Source organism: Taudactylus pleione, unplaced genomic scaffold, assembly GCF_031769625.1.
Source record: "Taudactylus pleione unplaced genomic scaffold, aTauple2 ptg000296l, whole genome shotgun sequence".
NCBI lineage: Eukaryota > Metazoa > Chordata > Amphibia > Anura > Myobatrachidae > Taudactylus > Taudactylus pleione.
The window spans coordinates 10,848,183-10,875,253 of NW_028284698.1; the positions used below are offsets into that span (position 1 = coordinate 10,848,183).

The 27,071-nt window shown below is 43.6% G+C and overlaps 1 protein-coding gene across 2 annotated transcripts in view; it reads left to right on the forward strand.

The window, feature by feature from the left end:
- The first annotated feature begins 6,522 nt into the window (after positions 1-6,522).
- The window catches only part of DCX (doublecortin), a 142,919-nt gene continuing 122,370 nt past the window's right edge, over positions 6,523-27,071 (forward strand). The window contains exon 1 of one of the 2 annotated variants that reach the window (XM_088482919.1): positions 6,523-6,898. In XM_088482919.1, the coding sequence (XP_088339045.1) occupies positions 6,535-6,898 (364 nt within the window). In that variant the 5' untranslated portion in view covers positions 6,523-6,534. The remainder of the gene's footprint in view (positions 6,899-27,071) is intronic. The other variant, XM_088482918.1, reaches the window with a different exon arrangement.

A 27,071-nucleotide genomic window follows, 5' to 3' on the forward strand; every position in this document is an offset into this window, starting at 1 on the left:
GGGTTCTGCCGCCTTGTTGCGTATTTCCTGGCCTCGCAAATGACCAGGACAAGGTCAGGCTGCGGTAAGCTTCAGCTTCCGCAGCCTGGCCAACAGAGCAACCATCGCAAACATGGTTATCCCAACCGATGGTCATGATGGTGATCCCAGCTTGCGACCTCGATCGCAGCACTGGGATTGCAGATGCAGCAAGGAGGTGTCTGTTTCCTGCAGACACCTCCTGCTACATTAGCATTTTAGATGGACGGAATCGCACAGCCACTTGTGTGCAGCTCTGCAATTCCGTCCGTCTCTGAATCAGGCCCATAGTGAATTTGTAGGATGTGGGGGACCTTCAGGATTTAGTAGCTGTCCCTTTTCTGCTTGCCCTAGGAGGTGGTAGTGAAAGAATACATGTTTAAAATACATACTTACTACCTTTGAATTAGTGTGCATCATGTAACAGATAAAGGAGGTGATATTTCCCTTTCAGTGCTTATAAAGTGTTGAATATTTATTTGTTGAGCTACAGCAAGTATTTTATACACTCAACATAGATAACTTATCATGGACTGCTCACTCTTTCCAGAATGAAACAAAGGGTTAACCTAAGGCAGGAGGAGTCTGCATTTTAGGCACTAGGACCTGGAAGCAGGCTCACCCACCCTGGCTGGAATCCCTTGGCTAGAAGCTCGGATAACAAAGGCAGATTGAAAATAGCCGTCATTCCAACAGCATCCTCAGCTTGTACCAGTGGCAGCACGGTGAGTAGCTGCTTTCCAGTAACATCCATGCATGTCCATTACTACCCAGTCACTGCAGAGGGGGCACAGGACAATGCAGATAAATGTATGGAGTATTCCCTCTGCCTGTTAAAACATTTGATCACACATTTATACCAGCATCTTATTATTGGGGTGACAGTGTTAATGATTCTGTGTAATGTTAATTGGAGGTTGTGTCTTATATGTGCAGGGACTTAGGTAAGGCAATGCATGGGATGGTAGTAGTGTACCTAGTAGAATAAACTGAACTATATCATTATATAGAGAACAGGAGTTACAGAGGGCTGTCACCCCCTTGTCTCATATAGGTGACAGTGAGTAGATAAATGTGCTGGTAATCTCACACAAAGTGCTTGTTACAGTCACCGCAGGCAGATTCTAAGGCACAGATACCTGGAATGGGTCCAGCGCCTACATTTTACAGGATAACTTCTAACTATTTAAATAAACGAAATACACGTGTAACAGCGATTAATGGAACATTCACTAATAACAAATTCTATGTAAAAAAAAAATCTAATTCAATTTAAAAAGACCTTTATAAGTGTATTGTAATATTTCCTGATGCATATATGTAAGACACCACAATGAGGACCAACCAGAGAAACGAAACGCTATGGTGCCCAGAGAACACATTAAGGAGAGAAGAATTGAAATGAAAGAATATTTTTTTCCTAGAGATTGAAGTGTATTAGGACAATGAACTCCAGTTTAATGCATTATGGGAGGTGTGGACTTCTAGTGTTAATTCTGCTATAGTATTGTAATAATATATATCCCTGAGCGCAGTACAGCAGAGGTGAAGGATGGTGATATACAGTAACACATGCAAAGTACAGAGATGGGAGAGGCCAATTGTCATATAAAATTAACCCATCAGTGGCCATTCCTGAATTCAATGCTGCAGATGTGCTGTAAAAAATGTGTTAACAGTTCCCTTGTTCCACCCATTCTCTGCAGCATGGTGTTTAAGGTGGATGTGATAGACATGTCTAGTTACATCCAGTTATGCATTGCCTGGAACAATACACAGAGCTGATGTAGAACGTTTTACCATCACATATTGCTGCTAATTGCAGAACATACATTTTCCTACTGACTTCTTAGTACTGTTGCGCAATATTATCTGGTACAAACAAATCATTTCTTTACATTTTGGTTTACTAATCCCCAGGGGTATTTTTGGCTGGTGTAGGCGTGAGAGAGCACATGTGGGCGAGGGTTAGCTCTTGCAGCTATTGATCAATAATCCTTTGTTATTAGGAGACATGGTACACTGAGCCTATATGCTTTAAGCATACACTTAATGAACAATGCTAATGTTACAGCCATTCATTTAATCCTATACATATTAGCATATACCCCTTTTATGGATCACCTGTCTGTATGCATTCATATGTGTGCATGCACATTTGCATATTTAGACATGCCTTCTGGTCTACATCAATCAGTAAGTCCAAACATCCATCCACCCACTTACAGAGCAATTTGCTAACGTACATGTAGATAATTGTGAGATAATGTTATATTTGATACAAATTAAGCAATTTAGTACATGGTGATCAATGGGGAATTTATGCCATATTGCAATTGTATTTTTTTTTCCATTGATCTGCATGGAAAATTATTGCTAGTGTAGTATTTTGTGGCAAAAGCGGTTAATATATTTTTATTTTAACAATGCATTCATTCAAGCAATTACTAGCATTGATATTTATAATGCTTATACACCTACTGTGAGTTTAAATATGAACAGATGTCATGGTGTAGATGTCCCCTATTAGCCACTGTGGTGTTTAGCACATATTAGGACTGCATACACATAAATGAAACAATAGTATATGTATGTACTTATTGTGCCTGTTTTCCCAACACTCCACTGATTTGTGTGGCAAGATGGGGTCCATTGTAAATTATGAGCCAGGTAATGGCAAGATCTGGGCAGAATGGGGCATTCCCATAGTCAGATTCCTAGATATGTATGGGTCTAAGCACAGGATTTTCTGGACTACAAAGCATGGAGATACAGGCTGGGAGCATGGCCATGTTGAGGTGGGAGTGTTATGATGTCACGATGAGTGATTGGTCACATCTTTCATGTGTGTGCCTACAGCCTTTGATGTGATAGATTGCCACAACCTTTTTCCCACCCAGAACACACCTTTGCACTGCCACATGCACCACCAGGTACAAAGTAAAGGGGCCTGTCAGGGGGATGCAGCCATTCCACCTAGTTGTTATGGCTACAACCCGTGATCTACACCCTAGAGATGCCCTCACACCCCTGAAACCACGCCCCCCCTAAGTACCAGGGTCCAATATTATTCTTGGATACTCTGTCAGTGGCATGTACAGGTGGCACCCAGTCACCGCGCTTTGCTGTGCAGTGGCAAGTGGAACATACCTCCAATTATTCCCAGCAATCAGGACAAATGTCAGAACAGTGGGACAGACATTATCTCAGAATTGCAAACCACGTGAGCTTAAGTCACGGTAGAAAATATCTACAATAACTATACAATGTACAGTATCTGCTCAGACGACCATGTGGTCACAAAGAATTTTAAAATATGTGCAATGGTGCATTCAAAATATATACAGTGCCATGACATTGGAAACAGCCCGTAACATACACTTTGGAATGAAAATTCCCTCATGCTTTTTTTCTGAATTTGGCCATACAGATCGGTAATCTTCATTTTTACATTGTCATGTTGGGTTTAGACATGTACTTTAATCCTATTTGAATATCCTGCCTCACACGACGCCTTTACTGGCAGCTTTGCCTTTGGTCATACTACTTGCAGGACATGCCATGTGATAATTGCCTTTCTTGTTGCATCCCTCAACCATGGCAACTGATTCTTTTGTGCCGACTAGGGCTGCGGCAGAATCAAATAGATGACATCATGCCACATGTACAAGGAGCGTTCTTTATATTTAGGAAATGTGGTGGCTGATGAGAGAATAGAATTCATGAAGATGAGTCATGGGAAATGCTGTAAACTGTAGTTGCTAAAAGCATTTTTATAGACAAATGTTTAAAACACTGTACTATAGGATCAAGCACTTGGGAATAAAAAAATCAGATCATTTATTCATAGTCACACCTCAGCCATACTGTAACTCAGGACGCTGGATTAGAGGAAGTGGGTATTCTTATCAGCTGCTTATCCGCTTTTAGACTAGCTGCTGTGTAAGCAGCCTGGAATCCAGCCTTTTGGATCGTACTCATAATATCTGTCATATCTATCATACAATGTTGCTTCAACTACTGTACATTTCATGAAGCTTATATACAGTAAATGTTTTAATTGTATCTGTTATTATTTTAGCAATGTGCATATAGGGGCTTTTATCTTTATGTTGCATTTTGTGATTTTATTTAGACTTGAATCTCGGTGACACATACATTTGGTATGCACATTGAATTCTCAGCAGTTAACACGTGGTGTCAGCTGTCTGAGTGATGGGGAAAAAGTAGGTGTGTTCTTTTCAGATTTATCTTGATGAGGCCTGGATTATTTAAATTATTTAAAAGGCTTCCACGCCTTCAGATATATATAATTGATCGTTGATATGTCTTCTTACAATTTATACTAAATCTATTGCTTATCCCTTTATACATTTAGAACCATTTTAGCTACATAATTACGTAATCAGATAATGAAACTGTACGAATTTATATATATATATAATATATATATATATATATATATATATATATATATAAAATCAGCTACAGTATATCATAAACTATAAAACCACTGACAAATGATGTGAATAACATTGATTATCTTTTTACAATGGCATCTGTCAAGGGGTGGAATATATTAGGCAGCAAGTGAACAGCCAGTTCTTGAGTTGATGTACTGGAAGAAGGAAAAATGGGCAAGTGTAAGGATCTGATCAACTATGACAAGGGCCAAATTGTGATGACTAGATGACTGGGTCAGAGCATCTCTAAAATGGCAGGTCTTGTGTGGCGTTCCCCATATGCAGTGGTTAGTTCCTACCAAAAGTGGTCAAATGAAGGTCAACCGGTGACCCAGGTGATCTTACTGGTGCCTAGCCATCACTGCTCTGTTCCCCTCAGGGTTATTTTGTTGGTACTTAGCCACCACAGCATGGGGCACCATAGGGTTAATCTACGCATATTTCCTTGCTGCATCCTGAAGTTGCTTCCTTCTTTCCTTGCTGCATCCTGAAGTTGCTTCCTTCTGGCACGATGTTTGGCAGGAACCTTTTTGGGGACAGGAAGAGGTGTTGCCTGTGAGAGGTGTGAGACGGAGTTGGGCCGGAGGAGAGGTGGTGCACACTTTTTGAGGTTCACGTGGCAGGTACACATTGCAATGGCCCCTAGAGAGATCCTGAGTAAAGAGTAGGCTCCTCACGGGGTGATGTTCAGCACCAAAACTCTCCATTGCGGTAAACCTTGAAGACAAACTCAAACAGTTGCCCGGCTGCTATAAGTTCTCATAAACTACCATTAGTAAAGGGTTGGGACATGTCAAGGAGGTGGTCAGCAGAGCTGGTGTAGATGTCCCCCTTGCTGTCGTGGGACATGATGAAGAACTCCTCCCAGTTGTCCACCACTTGCCTCACAATTAGTTCACACACCTCCCTAGCCATTAGCTGAGTGTTATAGAAGAGGGATCTGTACAGGCAGGCTCTGTCTCCTGTGATGGGGACAGTGGTGTGAGGCACCATCTACCCTTTAACATTCAAAAACTCAACTACAATGTTCAAGAAAATGAAAAATCCAAATACAAAGCAAGTGAAGAATCCAAATAGAAAAGACCTAGTAAAAACTGTTAAGTCCTATGGCGACTCCAGAGGTGGGGCTGCAGCGCAGTCCAATATTCAAATAGAGGAGCCACACCAACTGCCTCCAAACATCACTGGTGATTGGTGTGGCTCCTCTATTTGAATATTGGACTGCACTGCAGCCCCACCTGTGGAGACATCACACGACCATTACAATGAGCTTACAGTCCCACAGCACTTGGGACATGTTGCTTTGTCACCTAATCACCTTGGTTGAGAGGACACGTTTTACCACTTTTCACCCCCTTAAGGGGTCAAATTTCAAAAAATCCCTGCTTAGTGTGTGCTTATTGTGTGTATATTCCTTCATGGAAGGCATATACTCCCTGAATTACATGTTTCTGGGTCCAGGGGTTTGAGCTGGGTGTTGATGAGTCAGTTAGGACATATGTTTTTATATATACTGTATATAGATATATTTTTTTATGATGTCTGTCTTTGGCTTATAAATAAGAATGAATTCCTAAAGAAAATCTAAAATCAGTGTGTTTAGCATAAATTACAGAAGGATATTCTCGAGCCAGTTAGTTAAACTTACATGGAGATGGAATCTTCCTTCATAATAACTTTCCTTGCCTATTCCCTAGTTTCTATTCATGTTATGAAATTATATGTAATGTATAAAACCACCTTTACTCCAATAATCTATACTCATAAATATCCAAGGTCCAGACATCATCATGGATTTACATGGGCTCAGGTGTTAAGTCTGCTGTTTAGCTCAATTAGCTATCCCTGTAATTAACCATGCCTCAATTCACTCACTTTTTGGTATTAATTATTCACAAACTTTGAGTAACATGAGAATGTGCTTGTAACAAGTAAAAGGAATTATTCATGTTACATGGGGATTACCCTGTTTGCTGCTGTCTGGGCGAGACATGGGAGAAACATCCTCATCTCTGCATCATTGCCTCTTCTAGGTCTCCAGAGGAACTAAGACATGGAGCTCGAATTTGGTCATTTTGACGAGAGAGATAAGACTTCCAGGAATGCACGAACATCTCGAATGAATGGATTGCCGAGCCCTACACACAGTGCCCACTGCAGTTTTTACAGAACCCGCACTTTGCAGGCCCTGAGTAATGAAAAGAAAGCCAAAAAAGTCAGGTTCTACCGTAATGGAGATCGATACTTCAAGGGAATAGTGTACGCTGTGTCACCTGATCGCTTCAGAAGTTTTGATGCTCTGCTGGCTGATTTGACCCGGTCCCTTTCTGATAACATTAATTTGCCCCAAGGTGTTCGCTACATCTACACTATTGATGGAATGAACAAAATTGGCAGCATGGATGAACTCGAGGAAGGTAGGTTAAAGAGTTCTAAGCTTTCTGTGATTTATGCTACATTAATATACGTACTGTAGCAGTACATTATAAGCTTTATATGTTCTGTACTAATCTGTATCACAAAACAGAGCTGGATATGTAACAATGATCTACAGACAACAAAACTAATATTATTAAAAGATATGTGTATAAGTAACTTAAATAAAAATAAAATGTGTACAATCGTATAACCTTTTTCCCAAGTAATGTGGGCCATGCATCTACGGCCTGATTCCCCGTTCTGCCGACATTAAGCCGAATGGCAAACAAAAATGCTGATCGACAAACATCAATGATCAGCGATCTGTCAGGAAATCAGGGAAATTCAACATGTAAAAAATCCTGACTCGCCAATTCCGACCATTTTTTGACCACCCGGCACTCGGATCTTGAAGATACTCTGATTAGCTGTAATTATGGCAGGGTGTCTGCCTGTAGCATCCAAAGGATACTACAGGCGGTACTGCCGCAGCAATACTGGCTGCAGGGTAATGTTCCAGGCACCCTGCTAGGGCCATGGGGCAGAAACAGTGCCTTCCACAGAGCCCTGTGCTCTCTGTGGCCGCACCAGCAGCACACCCCTAATTATGGCCCTGATGGTCCCCATTACCCTCTCTGATAATAACTGTACTAATGTAATTATTCATACACCATTTCTATAAACAAGATATTTGAAGTGATAATATACTGTAGACAGTATAGAACCTAAATGTGATGTCCAAGTGCAGGGGCATAGCCAGAAATTTGTGAGCCCCATAGTAACATTTTGAGGGGCTCCCTCCACAAAACTTCTCGAGAAACACTTCTCTCCACAGAGGTTGCTCATTTAATGCCCCCATAGCAGTACCCTAGTTCATTTTATGCACCATATAGTAGTAGTGCTATAGTTCATTTTATGAACATTAATAGTGCCCTAGTTAATGTTATGTACCATAGTGCTGCCCTAGTTCATTTTATGCCTCATTGTAGTGCCCTAGTTCACATTGTACCATACATTGCCCCAGGTCATTTTGTGGCACACTATATTTCAGTTTACAATAAGCCACATTGTAGTGATGCCAGTACACCATATGCCACATGGTGCCTCTACTACATACTGTATTATGCCACAATTAAGTGTCCCCAGTTCATATTTTGCTACATTGTACAGTAGTGCACCCAGTTTATATTATACCAAGGTGTAGTGCCCCAATTCATATTATGCCACTATGTAGTAACCACAGTTCATACATTACCCTGCCCTCAGATCATATTATGCCACATTACAGTGCCCTCTGTTCATGTTATACCACATTACAGTGACTCCCGTTCATATTATATCACACTATAATGCCTCCAGTTCACATTGTGCAACATTACAGTGCTCCACTTCAAATTATCATCCCCCCAGTATATTATAACATCCACTGTACCCCCCTCCCCTTACTAGTATTAAATCCACTACACACACCACACACTAAAAATGAAATGTCATGCCATTAGGCCATAGAAGTCTGGTACTGTGCATCCTATTTTGTTCTTTTATCTCCTTATTTGCTGATGGCGACTCTTTAAGGGGAGAGGGACCAACTATCTCATACCTGAGGGGGATATTTCCTAATGAAGGTGATTCCACTTTGAGTGGAGATCTTCTTAATTTCGGCAAACTGTCCCTACCACACTTTACAAAGGCTGTGATCAAGGATAAACATACTCTCTGACAGTGCTGGGATCACTGTTTAGCTCAGCTGGGCCTTTGAGGATGAAACAGGAGTGTGGGAAATGGATCATATTAATGTGGTGTTTTACTGAGAGGGAGAGACATAGATCACCACCTATCTAAGTACTGACCAGTCCCCTTTTACAGGCTGGGCAACGGGCAGGACCCAATTACTTAGCAATTTCGGGAACTTGGTAGACAATTATATGAGCTGGGTCCAGGGTACAATAAATCTCTGGGTCCCATAGCAAAACTGAAAAATAGTAAAATGTTATGTATTTGGTATAGGCCTATCACCTTATATTGCTGGACATAAAGGGGCTTTTTCTAGTGCACAATAAAAAGTGCTGTGGCGATGAGTTCTGCTGCTCAGAGCAACCTAACCAAAACATTTTTTCCTAAATTATGTTACAAAAAAATATGGTTACAAATGGATATTTTTGTTATGGTTTACAGTACCAGTTTTCTTATATGTCTACCCATTTGTGTACTGTACAGGACCGGCTCGAGGATTGTACGTCATCACTGATTGGTTGCTCGCGATCACAGATTGTGACAAACTAGCTAGCATTGCCAGGCAAAGCAATCGGGCGGCCAAGGAGATGCCTTTGGCAGCCAGCATGATCTGCTCCCTGTCACTCAGCCCTGTGGCCATAGCCCCTCTGTGAGACTTCACCAGCTTTCAGTCTCTGGGGTGACAGGTGCCAGTCAGCTGCTTACCCCAGGAGTGGGGTGAGATGGAATATGTTACAGCAAGGGAGGGGTGAGGGGAAATGCTTAACAAAAATGGGTGAGGGTGAATGTGTTACAGTGTGGGTGAGAAGGAATGTGTTACAGTGAGGAATGAGGGGGATTGTGTTGCAGTCAGGGGGGAATGTTTTACAGTGAGAGGTGAAGGGGGAATGTGTCACAGCGAGTGGTAAGGGGGGAATGTGTTACATTGAGCGATGAGTGGGAATATGCTACAGTGAAGGGGAATGTGTTACAGTGAAGAGTGAGGGGGGAATATGTTACTACGAGGGGGAATGTGTTACAGTGAGGGGGTATGTGTTACAGTGAGCAGTGAGGGGGAATGTGTTATATTGAGGAATGAGAGGAAATGTGTAACAGTGAGGAGTGAGGGAGAATATGTTAAAGTGAAGAGGTGGGGAAAATGTGTTATAGTGATGGGTGAGGGGGTAATATGTTACAGTTAGGGGGAATGTGTCACAATGAAGGACTGCACAAGCAATTATGGTTGCAGGTTGACATTCCAGGCATCATGCTAGCCAAGCAAGGGCTAGTTACAGTCCTACAAGGGTCCCTCCTCCTCCATGTCGCCATCTTCCAAGTGATATTCAAGAAGATGGTGCATGTGTACTGGATAGAAAAAGGCTCTGTCACAGTGCCAGAGTCTTTGCTTGTCACTGCGCAGTGCCATCTTCCCGAAGATGTCACTGAGAAGATGGAGTCGCGGAAGAGGTTGCCAGAGCGAAGTAAGTACACTTTGGGTGCATTGCACACCCTGCACCTTGCCAGAAGCAAGGGCCATGGGACGGTGATGGTGTCTCCCACAGAGCCTTTGCGCTCTGATCTGCGGCACCGGTCTCATACCCCTAGCTGTATACAGCCCTAAGCGGGTCCCCCCTCCTCCACTGTGCCATCTTTCCAGTGATATTTGGAAAGATGGCGCATGTTCATTAGGGAGCAAGTGCTCTGGTAAAGCGTCAGAGTCTTTGCTCGTTACTGCGCAGGACCATCTTCCCTAAGATGTCACTGAGAGGATGGAGCCGCGGCAGAGGATGGACACGCTACTGTAGTTCCCAGAGCGCCATACGTACGCTTTGGGCGCACTGCACACCCTGCACCCATTATAATTACACCCACAGTATGGTTATATACCTATAGGTTTTAATTATGGAAATCTAGCCTTGACCAATGCAGATCTCAGCCACTCTTCAAATAGTTAAAGATAATTACTAACAATGTGTTAGGGGGGAAAAAATTAAATTTTCTTATGTTCACAGACACATGCACACAATATTTTCAGATAGAAGTTATCGTACTGTAAACACAGCTTACCATATAAAAGTATAAATACAAATATTTAACAATGTAAGTGTTGGATGTTATTATAAATCTAGAATTGTGCTTTAAGTACTCAATGGAGGAGTTTATCTTTGCAAATCCATACAAGAGACCAAGAGGTCTATTTATTATCTCTCAAATTCCTACAAAAGTACTGTAGGTGAAAATGAAAATTTTCACCTTCTCTTGTAGGAATTAAGTATTGGGCCATTCATCATAAACAGAGGCTTAATGCCAGAATCTACTGCTCATGCCTGCATATTATTCTCTGCGATATCTTTTCTGAGCTTGAGTGAGTCACCGAGAAAATGTCCACCGCCATTGTCCCTGTGATTTTTGTTGCTCTGCAATGCCACCCAGCACTGCAGAGCAGCACTCTGGAGACTGCGGAAAGGTGTATAACTACACATGGGTGCAGGGTGTGCTGTGTGGGCTCCTGTGCACCCATTATAGATACGCCCCTGATTATAAAGGTAATAACAGATATCTCCTGCTTACCTTTCAGCCCCGATCTGGCCTGTCACCTCCATACAATAGTATGGGGACCTAAATTCATTAAGCTCCAAAAATACAACATTTTCATAACTTCACAGCGAGAACCTACGCCATCTTCAGATGACATTGACTCGGGGACACCTGCTCCTTCCTATGGGAAGGAGGTCTGGGTTGCGAAAAGAGATCCCCTTGTTCGACTTTCTTTGCAGGACATTGGAAGCTTTGTGCGCATGCATGCACTAATACTGCCATGTCAAACTTGGCCGTGCTCATTTTCAATGCTATGGAAGTAGCTGTGATAAAGATCATGGGGACAGGTGATTTTCGGATCAGCTGTCTCCTCAGTGGAGCACTGTTGAATTGCTCCAGTGTTTTCGTTTCCACGCTGCTACTCGCAGCAAGTTGGATACTAAATTAGCACTTCTAAGGGAGAGATTTATCAAACCTTCTAAAAAAGGAGAAGTGAAGGTGTTTCCTCATATCAACCTATCAGATTCTAGCTATCTTTTATCAGGTACATTCTATAACATGATAACTTGAATCTGATTGATTGTGCTAAGTAGTTTATCTCCCAAGGGTACTGTGTCAAATGCAGGAATATCATTTATATGGAGGGATTGAAATTACAGAACTTGAAAAATGTTAACTTAATACCCATTAATTTATCACTATCTATGTTAAAATATACAGGGAGAGATGGATCAAACTTTCTAAAAAGGACAAGTTGAGAAGGTGCCTATAGCAACTAATCAGCTACTAACTATCATTTATCTATTACATTCTATAAAAAGATAAGAGGAGGGCTGGTTGCATCAAGCATCGCATTTTAGATGCAATACATCCTGCCACTGATCACATACACAGCAGCTTTTAGTAAAGCCATATGCATGTACAAGCCATGGGGGACACTGGGAGGGATCCTACTGGATCCCTCTAGGGGAAGTCTGTGGTAAGACTCCCATAGGCTTCTACAAGGCAATGCCATCTATAGATGGCGTTGCCTATGGGGTATAAGCTCTGGAAGGCAAAACTTTCCTGAGCTTGGTGCATATGGGGAATGCAATCAAACCTCAGAATCCTGCAGTTTTGGCCGCATTTTGCACCCTGTACAGAATTTGATTGTTTGGTATGAGCAACTTCTCCACTTATGCTCTTAAGAAGGTTTGATGCATCTCCCGACAAGTATGAAATCTACAGTAAAGGAAAAATGTGTTTTTGCCCATAGCAATCAGTCAAATGTATCTTTTAATTGTGCAAACTATGAAAATGCAAGTTTCTTTTCCCCCATTTTTCAAAAACAAAGTCCAGCATATGTAATTTATGTTTGATCAGGCTTATTTGTTATATGAAATATTCAGTATTACTAGTTATTCTGCACAATAATAATATGTATCTACAGTATATATTCTCATTTATGAATGTGTTAGTAACTATTAATTAATGTGTTATTGTTTATTCTGCTAAGCTAAAATGAAATATTAGCCACGATTGGCTAGAGAACAGACCTCTCATTGCCTAATGTATCACAGACTATCAGGCGTACTTTCATGGTATTACCAATGAATAACACACGAGAGAACGTCTTGCAGACTGGGGAGCCTTATTCATGAAAAAAAAATGCCTATAACATTGTTTCTAGGTTCTATAAAATAATACTTTATTACTTCTATGGGATCTGTATTTAGCTTTGACAGTTATTATATGATACTTTACTTTTGAGGGAACATCGGGCTTCTAACGTTATAAGAGATAAAGACACTGGGCTAAATCATTTTGTTACATAAAGTTGCCTTAGCCAGCATTACATAAATGTTTTAAAACAACTTATGGGTTTGGCATATAATCCAGGCCTCTCCAGAGGCATCACACTGCTGTGATTGATGAAGTATTCACATCACTTAAGATGGGGTAAATGCATTCATGGCTCATTTTGGATATTCACAGTTGGTTATAAATAAACACTAGGGGCAATGGTACAAGATTAGCAAACAGCTAAATTCTGAGTTTTCTTGTGTGCGTGTCACAAAGTATGATTTCAAGAGACAGAAATTTGGGATAAAGTTGAGCAAACATGAATTTAAAGACCCTACTTTTACACATATTATATTGTTACATTTCAATAAAGCCAAATGAAGAATTCTTATAGATTGTGAAAAAAATGCACTGACTATATTTATGTACAACATTCGTATATCATAAACTACAAGACAAGTGTACAGCCTCTGCACCTGCAGTATATATCCTAAACCAGAGCTTCCCAAACTCCGCCATTACAGTACAGTTTTTAAGGATATCAATGCTTGAGTCCAAATGGTTAAATCATATTGAGGTACTATTACACTATGTCACCTGTGCTTAAGCATGGATATCCATAAAACCTGGACTGTAATGGTGGAGTTTGGGAACCTTTGACCTAAACCAAGAGTGTCCAGATTTTTGTAACATGGGGGCCTATTCATCATCAGAGGCCATATGACACTGGAGCAATTCATTATTGCTCTGATGCGGGGACAGCTGCTCCGAAAGCAGCTGTCCCCTCGGTTAGTATCACAGCTACACATGTAACTGCATTACTTACCTCTTCCCCGTCGTCCCGGCAACGCATGCGTGACCTCCCTCGGGTCATGCATGCTCACAGCTGCCATGGAGGCATACATGCCTACTCTCCCGGGAATCGCGGGAGGCTCCCGATTTTTCGGGTAACCCCCCGTGATCCCGGAAGGTGGTGGAGGGATCCGTTCGGATCACTCTTCGCATCCCCGGGGATCCGTGAACAAGCGCTGTCTGAAGATGGCACTTGTTCTTGGAAGCAAACTGAATATCAGGGGTCCTCATCGGATGAAGAATGGCACGGTAACTTAAAATATGCGGAAACTAGCGTTTCCGCATGGTTTCCGGGCTATTTAGTTTTGATGAATAGGCCCCATGGTTTCTAAGTTTTGTACAGACTTATGTATTGGGCCTAAGCCCCCAAACAAGGCAATTTGGGTCTTTGCACCTCACCAACACAAAATCTCCAGCACATTTTTTCAAAATCAGGTCTTCATCACCATATCTATATTGCACAGGGCTAAATAATTATTGGCAGCCATATATTGCAGGGTCATACCTCCCATTTTAGACTACATATTGTAGAGAAATAATACTCACCTTACCCATTACAGAGTACACATTGCCAGACACATTTTGCACATATAACCCCCCCATTTGCCAATAATATGTTGCACAGGCTACCTGAACTGAAAGCGACCTGTTGAACATAGAACCCCAACAGACAATCACTTTTTGTACAGCGATCACCCTAACTGCAAGTCATTTGTTGCACCAAGGCCATTGAAACTGACCCTGCAATATTCCAGTACCTAAGCATGCTCTTTCAATATTCTGTAGTTATTCTAAGGTATCAAGCCTTGGACAGAGATAAAATGAAGATGTTGCTGAAAGCAACCAATCAGCTTCTGTCCATTTATCTAGCACAATATTTGAAATGACAGTTATAAGCTGATTGGTGGCTTTGGACAACTTCTCCACTTTATCTCTTTCTAAGGCTTGATACATATCTGCTTAAGTGAGCGCTTATTGTGTTTAGTGAAGACAAAAAGGCACATTAAAGAAGTGCCACTGTCTGGTTGTGGGGGTGATTAACACTTGATAACCATGGCTTGGTGCCTTGAGGTGATGGCAAGTGAAGAGATAGAAGCCAGGGACAGTACATCCACACTGAGCCATGGTCACGGCGTGCAGTCAATATCCTGAGAGTCAGGATGCCAGCGCTTTTATCCCGAGAGTCAGGATGCCAGCGCTTAGAATGATGGTGCCGGAATCCTGACACTTGTCAGAATCCCGGCACCAGCATCCCGACAGTAAGTACTGGGGCTAGGGGGAAGGTTAGGGTTAGGCACTAGGGGGAGGGTTAGGGTTAGACCCTAAGGTGGGAGGGTTAGGTTTAGGGTGTGGGGAGGGGGAGGTTAGGGTTAGGCACTAGGGTGAGGGTTAGGGTTAAGCCCTAAGGTGGGAGGGTTAGGTTTTGGGTGTGGGGAGGAGGAGGCTAGGGTTAGTATAGGAAGAGGGGGAGGGTTAGAACACTGACCGACAAGTTTCATTATCCTAACCCTGTTGGGATGCCAGCATCGGGATTCTGACCACTGAGATCCCGCCGCCGGCATCCCATACCCAACCCATAGTCACAGTCGGCCAATTTCTGCCCTGTGATTGTCCAGTGGAACACCATCAACCACCTGAACAAAAGCACCCTAAACCACCAGCCTATTCCAGTACCTGTACTTATATTTGTATATAGTATATAGTATATATAGTATATTTATACTTATATACCTGTACAGGTATATATAAGTACCTGTACTTATATTTGCATGATAATAGATATATATAACATCCACTAAAATGATCCATAACCCATGTATGTCATAAGGGTCTAAGTATCTTTGCAACTTACAAATGGCTGGATGCAGGGGATATCAGAAATATCTCCTGCATTCAGCTAAGTAACGCATGTTTCCCCAGTCCCATTATTTTCAAAGGGATGTGTGGTCTGGCCAAGTTTACCAGGTTCTGAAAGCTTGGTCCTATTAGCTAAAACCATCTTTAGATGGTGTAGTCGTAGCACTCTGTAAATTTGGGGAGAGCTTCACTAGAAGGGGATCTCTACACTGCAGCCTCCATGCTCTTCCCTTCCTGACAGTCAAATTTTTTGCCTGCCAGGGAGAAATGCCAGATGGCCTGTCCGGCCGTGGTGCTTGCTCAGTCTTATGGTCGCAGATGCAGAGTGTCATACAATAGGAGCAGTAAAGTAATAGATATGATTTCACTGTCAACCTTTTTGCTGGGACAGACTCCTATTGGAGTCCCTGGTATGGCAAGATATTTTGATAAAGTAATTTCTTATTGCTGCATTAGGAGGTGATAAGGAAGTATGTCTTTCAGAGGGCCCCACTGCCACCAATGTTAAATATACCCCTTATTATTTGGTCTTGTACACATAAGCATTATAAGCAGTTGAATGGTGTCTTCTTTCAATCATATTTAATGACATTTCAATAGGAACTTAATTTAATTTCATGACTTTGTGATCATGTCTTTGTATAAGATCAGTCACTTTGCAAAATTAAGTTCTTTTATCTGCCAAATATCAAAGAATCTGCTCATTCTAGTTAAGATTTCAAAGTAACTAAAGTAATTATGGTATGCTGAATAGAAAGGAATAGATTTCAGTCGTTTTTGTATTAAAGGGTCTTAAAGTATGCTGCCATCCCGAATACAGGCAGTATGGTCATATCTGATTTGTTTTTGGAGAAGTGCCCTGCTTCTCCCCATCCCCTCTGAGCAAAAGTCCCCCTTTGATAGGAAAATGGCATCTTCAGGTTCCCCTTCGCTGCTAGGTGACATCTAACAAAAGGCTCCGTAGGGAGCAAGGATCTTCAGGCTTCCCTCCGCCACAAGGCTCAAGGTTGGGTTTCTCCCCAGGGTTATCCAAAGCTTCCCCTGGGGAACTAATTCTTTAGCTCTTCCCAGAAGGAGAGAGCCTCAGATGACTTGGAGGGAGGGCAGCTTATAAGGGTCTACACCCAAAACCTCACCAAAAATGTAAAACACACACGCTTAAAACATAACATATAAAAAGGTGTGATGAAGATTCAAAAAATTAAAAAGTGCTAGTATAACACCCCATCAGGTGTACTGCTCAGAACAATATGGCTTTCCAATATACTCTACTGAGTAGGTTGGAGTTCCACCCCACTATTGCAATTCACTTTATTTTCTTATTCCACCAGAGAGGTAGGAGGATTGTCTTGGACACAGATAATACCACCTTCTTTTTTAAAAAGAATGTCTCTATTTAAGACGAGACTATCTCAAGAAAACATAGGGCCTTATTCTGAATGCAGATTCCTGATGGTCGGGAATCTGAGCAGGCGCCGGACTCTTACTGCACATGTGCAGTACGTGTCCTGCGTGTTCGCACACAGAGAGGCAGAAGACTGTCAGTGATTGACAGTCTGCTGACATTTCGGGGTGGCGAAGGCCTCAGTTTCACAAAACGGAGGCATGTCGCCGCCATTGGGGAAGGAAGAGGCCAGGATCTCCGACGGCTGACGGAGATTTCCTGGCCTCTTTCCCTCATCTGCGATGGTCGGTCTGCATTACCCCATGTCACTCAGCCGCCAGAGATCACACAGATGATCCGATGCTGCATCCGATGCTCAGTGGCGTAACTAGGGGGAGTGCCCTGGGCGCCATCAGACCGACGCTGCCGCCAGCCATGGTCCAGGACACTGGTCAGTGTAGTGCGGACTGCACGGAGTGCGATCCGCACTACACAGTAACAAACACCGCTGCTGGCTAGTACACTCGTACTACCCGATGGCAGTGTGTTTGTTTTGGCATCCAATGAGAGTCAGACAGACTCTCATTGACTGCTGCGCCCACTGCCGGAGCCGGGTTGGAGCTCACTTATGAGCTCCATCTTCCGGCTCCTGCAGTGGGTGATGGTAGAGACATCAGAATGCAGAGCGAGCCGTTCCGGGATGATGGAGGACCGGACGGCGGCGGGCGCAGGAGCGGGGATTCGGGTAAGTGATGTTGTTTTTTTTTTGGGTGTGTGTGTCTTTGTCCTTATATATATATATAAGGGGCACTACTGGTGGCACTGCATAGGGGGGCACTATATAAGGGGCACTGCATAGGGGGACCACTACTGGGGGCACTGCTAAGGGGGACTACTACAGGGGGAACAATATAAGGGGCACTGCACATGAGGGACCACTACTGGGGACACTGCATAGGGGGCACTATATAAGGGGCACTGCATAGGGGGACCACTACTGGAGGCACTGCAGAGGGGCACTTTATAAGGGGCACTGTAAAGGGGGACTATTACTGGGGGCACTATATAAGGGGTTCTGCTTAGGGGGGACCACTACTGGGGGCACTGCATAGGGAGGACTACTACTGGGGGCACTATATAAGGGGTACTGTATAGGGGGGACCACTACTGTGGGCACTGCATAGGGGGGACTACTGCTGGGGCACTGTATAAGGGGCACTGCATAGGGGGGATGACTACTGGAGGCACTGTATAAGGGGCATTACTGGGAGCACTGCATAAGACCATACCCTGCGAGCGGCGCCCCCTTTTCGTCCGGCAAGCAGGGGGTTTACTTGCCGCACTGGGGTCACCTACACCAGCGACTCCACTGCTGTGGCAAGTGCTTCTACACTATTGATGAGACGCGTAGATTTCCAAAGCGGTTTACAAAGACAGAAGGCAGGAGTAGGGCAGAATGAAAGCCTTCCTAGTGCTCTAGTAAAGTAGGAGCACTCTTTTTCACTGAACACTGCATATAAGCCGCACTGCGCGTGCACAGCGATCGCATTGCGATTATGGACACCCAGAGGATCCCATCACAAAGTGACTGAGAGGTTGTCAGCGTTTGGGGGTGGTAACGGGGAGCGGTCAGAAATGCAGGCGTGCCTGTCCGTTTAAACGCTGCTACATGGGCGTGCATAAATTAGCCACTACGAGTGCATGCACAGCTCTGCATGTCAGAAGATCTCCCATGGCTGCAGACCTACCACAAGGGTAAGATGGCCGCCGATATGCGTTGATGTTACCGATATTTACACAAGTATGCATCGTCGCACACAGGTAAGAAGGCAGCAGTGGGCATCTTTATACTCAGGTGATCTTTGCTAACATTAGCATAGTTTTGCTGCTGCGTTGCGTATGAAATCGCACCTGCGAGCGCTTTAGCATCCATCTCTGATCAGGCCCTCTGTGTGCACTACTATTAGATACACACTACTCCCCTTTCACGAACAAAGCAATGTCATGTGGAACATACCTCCCAATTGTGTCTGCAATTGAAATAATTTAGTGAAATGTGACACAGACATACCTTTGTCTATGAGAAACATTAGGAAGTCATAGCAACAGGGGTGTATCTATAATGGGTGCAGGGTGTGCGGTGCACACGGACCCCTATGCGGTGCACACCCTGCACCCATATTATCTAATACTTACCTCACCGAGATCCCACGTCAGGTGTCCACAAAACACCGGAGAATGCATACGCAGTGAGGAAATTGCCAGGAAAATGGCGGCTGCACCATTTCCCCGGCGACCTTCGCATGTGCAGTAGACTCTGGGCACAGACTAGTGCCCATAGTCTGCTGATGCTGCGGTCGGCAGTCAGACACGTCAGTATGCTGCTGGCCGCCGGGGAGAGAGGAGGGGGCCCTGGAAGGGGAATGCACACTTCTCTCTTAATACGCCCCTGCATAGCAAGTGTTGAAAGTGTTCGCCATTAGCATCCAGGCCAGCTTGAACACATCGCTCCATGTTATGGAAGGTTTTAACCAACATATTGGGAGTCACAGGGGTATATTTACTAATGTGCAGCTTTTTAGAAGTTGAGATGTTGCCCATAGCAACCAATCAGATTCTACTTAACATTTATCTAGCATCTTCTAGAAGATAATAGCTTAAATTTGGTTGGTTGCTATGGGCAACATCTCCACTTCTAAAAACCTGCACTTTAGTAAATACTACAGTCTCAATTTACCGCTGAATGTTTTCTCTCAACTCCAGGGCTGGCTCCAGGGGGAGCCGCACCCTGTGCAGGACGGGACTCATGCGCCCATTACCTGCGCGTGGCTTTGCTGCGTGCTACCGAAAATGGGGGCATGGTCTACTTACCATAGGCCACTTCCCCTAAATGATGTTATTTGGGGCGGGCCCTTATGGCACGCCTCCTGTTAACGTCAGGCTGGGAACGAGCCCACCACTACATCAGTAGCTGCGCCCAGCTCTCTTCCTGCACTGAATGGATACCATGCACATGGGCGCGGCGTCCATTCTTTTTCTCTGGGGCCGGCACCGCTGCACAGCTGCGGTGGTGGAGGTGCCCAACCTCCCGCAGAACACTTCGTTCTGCGATTGGAACAGCGGGGCAGTGCCCGAAAAACAGGACTGTCCCGCTGAAAACGGGAATGGCTGGGAGGGGTGCACCCTCTATGGGGTGGCGTCCCTGTTCGACACACTGGTTGAACATGCCTCGAGCCGGCCCTGCTCAACACACACAGACACGATGAATGTGGAGGCCTCAGTACACAACACCAGTGTCAGAAGCAGGAATACCTCCAGAGATGGGGCTGCAGCACAGTCCTAAATTCAAATAGGGGAACCATACCAGGGTGCCATCCTCACATTTGAATTTTGGACTGCGCTGCTCACTAGGGTGGTGAACAGCTGACCTGGATGCTAATGGTGAACACTTTCAACACTTACTATGACTTCCTCATGTTTCTCATAGACCAAGGTAGGTCTGTCACATTTCACTAAATTACGTAAATTACTTTAAAAGCTATAAGAAAAACTTTGGAGCCAATAGCGAGTGAAAAGCCATGTATAAAATTATGTCGAGAAAATAGAGGGAAGAGGGCCCTGCTCGCTAGAGCTTTCAGTCTAGGAAATGGGCAGACACAAAGAGGGAGTGGAGATGGGGAGTGTTGGAAGTTACCCTGAATTGTGTACAAAATATAAGCGGACCCTAGTAGTGATTTAATCATCACTATAGTGCATACATGCAGCAAGCATAGCCAATGCATTCCTTATAGTGATCAATAGCTTATACTGCCTATACTTGTACAATAATTATATAGGACAAACAATGATGCATATAGCCATAATAAGGCTTGTTTGTCTAGTTTACAAAGATGCTAAGATTATGTAGGGCTGATCCTGAGTCGAATGCAGCCGAATCTGCATATATTGGAGATCGCCCGTCTACGACTTTATGCAAATGCCGAAACGACTTAGACACATGCGTAGTAGCAGAAAGACGCTCCACTGCGTCGGATATCGGCATAGCGTCCACCTCTGAATCAGGCCCCATATGTTATAGAGGTATAGAATCAGGGTCGTATCTATAATGGGAGCAGGGTGAGCAGTGCACATGGGCCCCTGGGTCCAGGGGGGGCCCGCTCCGCACACCCTGCATCCATATTTTCCAATACTTGCCTCTTCGTGGTCCCGCATCGGGTTTCTCAGCTCTGCACAAAATGCCGAAAAATGGCTGCCGCGCCATTTTCACTGGGTTTTGCGCATGTGCAGTGAGGAAATCGCCAGGAAAATGGCAGCCGTGCCATTTCCCCAGTGACCTGCGAATTTCCAGTAGACAGTCTGGGCAAAGACTAGTGGCCAGAGTCTACTGATGCTGCGGTTAGCCTTCAGTCTACTGGCGGGTGCAGGGGAGAGAGGAGGGGGCCTCGGACCGGTGCACACGGGCCCCCTCCTCTCTTAATATGCCCCTGCATAGAATCTATTCTGCTGAATCATTGTAAATAGATGTACAGTACAACTATGACGATACATTTGTAGGATTGTTTGTGACTTTTTATTTTGTTCTGTTGAATAGTCAAATATTGTACTTCTTAAACAAATGTAAAAATGGAACAGAGGAAGTGATCATTTCCATTTTATATATACACCTAGCATTGTTCCTTATCTATGTCACCCATTCATTGGAAAATTCCAGTCTAGGTCGCTCACTGGCAGAAAACAGATTACGCAGGCTGGTTCTTTTTCCATGAGTTTCTACATAAAATTGTGTGCCCAGAAAAGCAGCATGATTAGACACTATTAGCTTAGTTTATTTGCTTAAACATTTTAATATCTGCATACTGTATGTGGGTTTGTAGAATAATTTGTGATAATTGCAAAAAAAAAAAAAAAAGAATAACTTTTCTGCAAAATAACTTCCAATCAGGGTATGCACAAAGTTGATTCTCTTTTAGAACCAAGTTACTCTGAAGGCCATATAAGTTAAAGCATGTAATCACTCATTAGTTTCACTGTCCAATGTCTTCAGAGCTGACATTAACCCCGGGCCATCTGTCTCTATCTGTGCTGACTTGGCAGTTCAGCATCCCTGTCCCTGGAAGGTTGCCCTGCCTGCTAGCAAGAGACAGATTTTGCATTGTAATGGCAGGTGGTACAGCTTTTGCACCACAATGTGTTCCTATATTGCTTGAAGGATCATAATTCAAATTAGCAACCCGGAAATGATCAATCTGTTTAACTGTAACTAAAAGTACTGCATGTTTAATAATTTATGCGCAGTGTGTATATTTTTTTCTGTATAAAAGACACTGTTTTGTATTCTCTAATCATGATATCAGATAAGACATAGAGAATGGGCAAAGTCTTTTATTACTGTAAGTACTCTAATGCTTAGGGGTATATTTACTAAGGTGAGAGTTTTTAGAAGAGGGAATGTTGCCCATAGCAACCAATCAGATTTTAGCTATTATCTTCTAGAATAGGGATGGGAAACCTCAGGGCCTGGAGGCCGTATAAGGCCACCGGAATCATTTGGCTTGCCCCACTTAGCTTTTTTCTGCTAGCCTCATCTGGCTAGCAGGGTGCCTAGAATGACACCCTGCAGCCTGAATCTATGCAGAAGTGCCACCTGGAGTGTTCCTGCCCTTACATCCTCAGGATGTCCGGGCATTGCTGTAATCACCTGCTATTGTGGCCCTGCCCCTGTGTGACATCACACGAAGAGGGAGATGCCTGCACTGGGCCCGTGAATAATGATATATATATCAAAATGGCCCTCAGCAGAAAAAGGTTCCCAACCCCTGTTCTAGAAGGTGCTAGTTAAATGTTAAGTAGATTCTGATTGGTTGCTATGGTCAACATCTCCTCTTTAAAAAACTCTCACTTAGTAAATATACCCCTTAGTGTCCTGGAATGCTGAAAATACTGTTCTTGATAACTGTAAGACATTAATGTACCTTCACATAAATGCCTCTGACACAAATCTCAGTATAGTTTAACTTGCACGGGTATCATAAAGGTTGAACATCACACTTTCTTATGACAATGTGCATCTATATGAGGCTTATTTACCTCATTTCAATGTCTCTCATCCCTTAGGGTAAGTTCCAGGGGCATTTATGACGAAGTAGGCGATGCGATTGGCATTATCATTGCATTGCTACAACATACAACAATTCGCATCATTGTGCAGCCGGTTGCAGGGCCATGATAAAGAGATTCATAGTAGCCCCAGCCCCCACACTTCACTGGTGAAGGCAGGATGGTTTACTCTCCCTGTAGTTTGGGAATCTTTCCAAATTTCAGGAGACTCTCAGACATACCGGGAGAATAGGCATGTATATATGTATGACAGAAGGTGAATAATCCCTTTAATTAAAATAACCTTGGAGAGTAGGTCCTAACCACTAACTTCATACATATACATAGAGGCCAGGAGTGAACAACCTTTTTTAGTCCGAGGGCCACTTTGGGAGATAGTACTTGAAGGGGTGGCAGTAAAACTGTACTTGCTTAAACATGTACAATACCCCCACACATACATCGCAGACCTTCTCACCCTAAAATGACACAATAATCAGTAGTAATAATTGATAATACAATAATTATCAAATCAGTACAACTCTATGTCCAGCATCCAAGTTGTCTATTAAACAACCCCACATAACATTGTACCTACACGCATGCCCCTTACATGGGGTGTGGTAAGTATTACCGCCGGACGCATGGCCGGCGGTTCAAATCCCGACAGCGGCTGCCCGGCAAGGGTGAAAATCCCGATCATCCTAAGGTAAGTATCGCTAACCTAACTCCCTACCCTAACCCTCCCTTAGCAGTGCCTAACCCTAACCCTCCCTGTAAGTGCCTAAACCTAACCCCCCCTTCCCCGCAGCCTAAACCTAAGTCTCCCATGGGGGTGCCTAACCCTAACCTCCCTACAGGGGTGCCTAACCCTAACCCTCCCTCCCTCCCCCTAGTCTAACCCTAACCCTCCCGGGGGGGTGCCTAACCCTAAGTCCCCCCGGGAGCCCTAAACCTAACCCTCCCCCCCTGCGGCTGCCTGCGCCCGGCTTACCTTCGTTCGGTATGCCGGGCGTCAGTCTTCCAGCGTCTGGTTAATGACAGGCATCGAGTTTTCGACGCATGTCATTAGTACCACGTCGGGATTACAGTGTCTGGAAGCCGGCGGTCGGGATTTAGACCGTCTGCTTCCGGACTACATCCTCTTACATGGGATGCATACCCATCAGACCCGCCCACAAGCCAATTAGATTTGCGGGCGGCTAGAGTAGCCAAGTATGAGCATATATGGTGGTGTGGTTAGTAGTATGTGATTGAATTGGTACTATATGTAGCTTTCAGCATGTGGTTGTAAGTGTATTTAGAAGCGATCATTGTTTTTAGTGTGTGGAAGTGGTGTGGTGGTGTTAATGGACGGGATGCATGACCCCTTTGCGATGGAGGAACTTCCGGGTCTATGACCCAGAAGCCCCTCTGGAGTCCTTCGGCACATGCACAGAAGGACGCACGCACCGCGTGGGTTGCTGGGAGGGATCCGATTGGATAACGCTCAAAGCACTCTCCCGATAGAAGCCCATAGGCTTCTATGGGTAATCCAATCAGGAAGATGGCGTTACCCACCACAACCAAGCCCCAGAGTGCTTCACAGTTCTGGGCTTGGTTCATATGAGAAATGCGGTCAAACCAGCATTTTGAGGGTCTGACCTCATTTCTCAGGTTGCTGTATCCCGTCCATTGTGTGTAGAGGTGGTATAGAGTAATGAATATATTATTAGTATAGTTATTAGTATAGTTATTAGACCAGCTCAGGTCAGTGGTGCAGAGAGGGAGGAGGGGGGGGGGGGGGCGGTGTGTAGCTACGTGAGCGGTAAGGGGAGTGATGTGCAGCTAAGTGTGCGGAGCAGGGACTGGTGCGCAGATAAGTGAGAGGTGCAGGGGTCTTGATGCTGTGACAATGTGTCAATATGCCCTCTGATTCAGCACAAATCACATCAAGCCACCAGGATCGCCCAGTTCATTCAAGAAGTTGGTGGTGGCAGAGTTGGGTGGACTTCCGGGAGAATTGTCTACTTTTCCAGGCATCTGGGATAGCCACCCGAGATTAGGTAGCCTTACGGATGTTCCGCAGTATGCAAGTAGGCATTCTTCATAAACATAAAAGGACACCTTCAGCAAAATGCAAGACCCGTGCTCAGTGTGGGGGCAGTGAATGATATGGGAAGCTATAACGAGTTTGGTAATTATAGGAAGGAGAGGGAGCATAGAGTGTAGCAATGAGCATGGGAGGGGAATGATGAAGCGTATAGCCTGGCATATGAGTGATATACACATATTTCCGTATACCCATCTTTTCAGCAATGCACACCCAATTACACCCAGCTCTGCAACAGCCCCAGAGTATGTAATGGACACCATCCGTAAGTAAACCATATATATATATATATATATATATATATTATATATATAAAAACACATACTCCTTGGACACCTTAAAAATAATACGGCAGTACATTGCATCTCTTTAGAGTAATTAGCAGCGTTGTCTATTAATCGTTCTCATTTATAATTACAAATAAACAGTAACTCATTCTGTACAGCTCTGTTATTGATCTAAAAATATGAATACATTAAAGAGAAACATGCTGCGGGTCCCACTGGCTGGGAGGGTATAAAACAGAATTTTTTAGCATATATATTTATAAATGAGAGCAAGAGGGATATGGCAGAATTTCATGACTGTCTCGCAGTGCAGATTTCCTGAATAGGATGCGGCTGCTGGAATGATGGGGGTGTTTAGATAAGCATGTGCTCTTTTTCTGCAAAGCAAAAACCGCTTCAATTAATTTGCAAATCCCATTGAGGCCTAGAAGCTGAAAGAAATTAAAATGGATGGGTATGAGATGTGTTTAGAGGGACTGGCAGGCAATACTAATCCTACAAGCAGTCACAATTCCTTCCTTGCCTTCAGAAATGTTTACAAAAAAAAAGAGGCATATTTTAGTGTAGCTTGAATCTCAAAATTAGCATTTCTACTTATTTACCTAGCAATGCTTCATTTTCTAAAAAACAAACAAACATTAAAATGTGTCATTAATAGAATTGCATGTCCTTTACCTCTGCCTTGCAGCTGCAGGCACGTTTTGAAGGCAGTGTGGACTATCGTTTAGAGATTGCATTGTTTCTATGGCAACCAGTTTAGGTTTACCTTACTGACTTACAATACATTAATGGTTGCCGGCTAGATCTCTTGTTTTCCTAATGTGGACTAGGTGAAACTGTTGTACCAATATCTTACATTAGTATTTTAAGGTCAAAGGGCCTGATTCAGTACGGATCACAATAGCGATTACGCACACAGTATCACTGAGAAGATATGCTAATGTCTGCGATCGCTATGCCGTGGCAGTACAACATAAGGATGCCCCCCTTACCTTACACACATCCGTAATATTTTGCAAATCTGCAAAAACATCGGTAACATTGAGTACAATTGCAGCCTTTAAATGGAAGGTGGTATATAATGAAACACACATATACTATACCTTTATGGAATCTATTATTCATAATGCTAGTATTTTCCAGATATCGGTTTTCAGCCATTCAGAACAATGACTAAAATATTTCTAAGGTACATTTAAAGATTACCATTGCTTTCCACATACTGCCCCTGGCATTCTGTTCCTCATTAAAAAGCTGTGACTGTAGGTAGAAGGTGTAACTGGTATATACTATTCGTTCAGATAGAAGATACCTTTTTTTCTGTTCTTTGAATATATGGGATATTAGTCTAAGCAGAGCTACAGTGCAGCCTTAAGTCAATAGTAGATTTTTCACCTGCACACAGTAAAAGCATCTATTTTGGGGGTTGAATTAATAATAAAATGAATGTATGCAATGAACTCACTAATTTCAGCTCTGCATGAATAACAATCATGCCTCATGAATATTAAGCAGACGGTGCCCCAGTGTAGTGATGTCACTTGATCTTCTCGAACCTATAGGCTGCATTA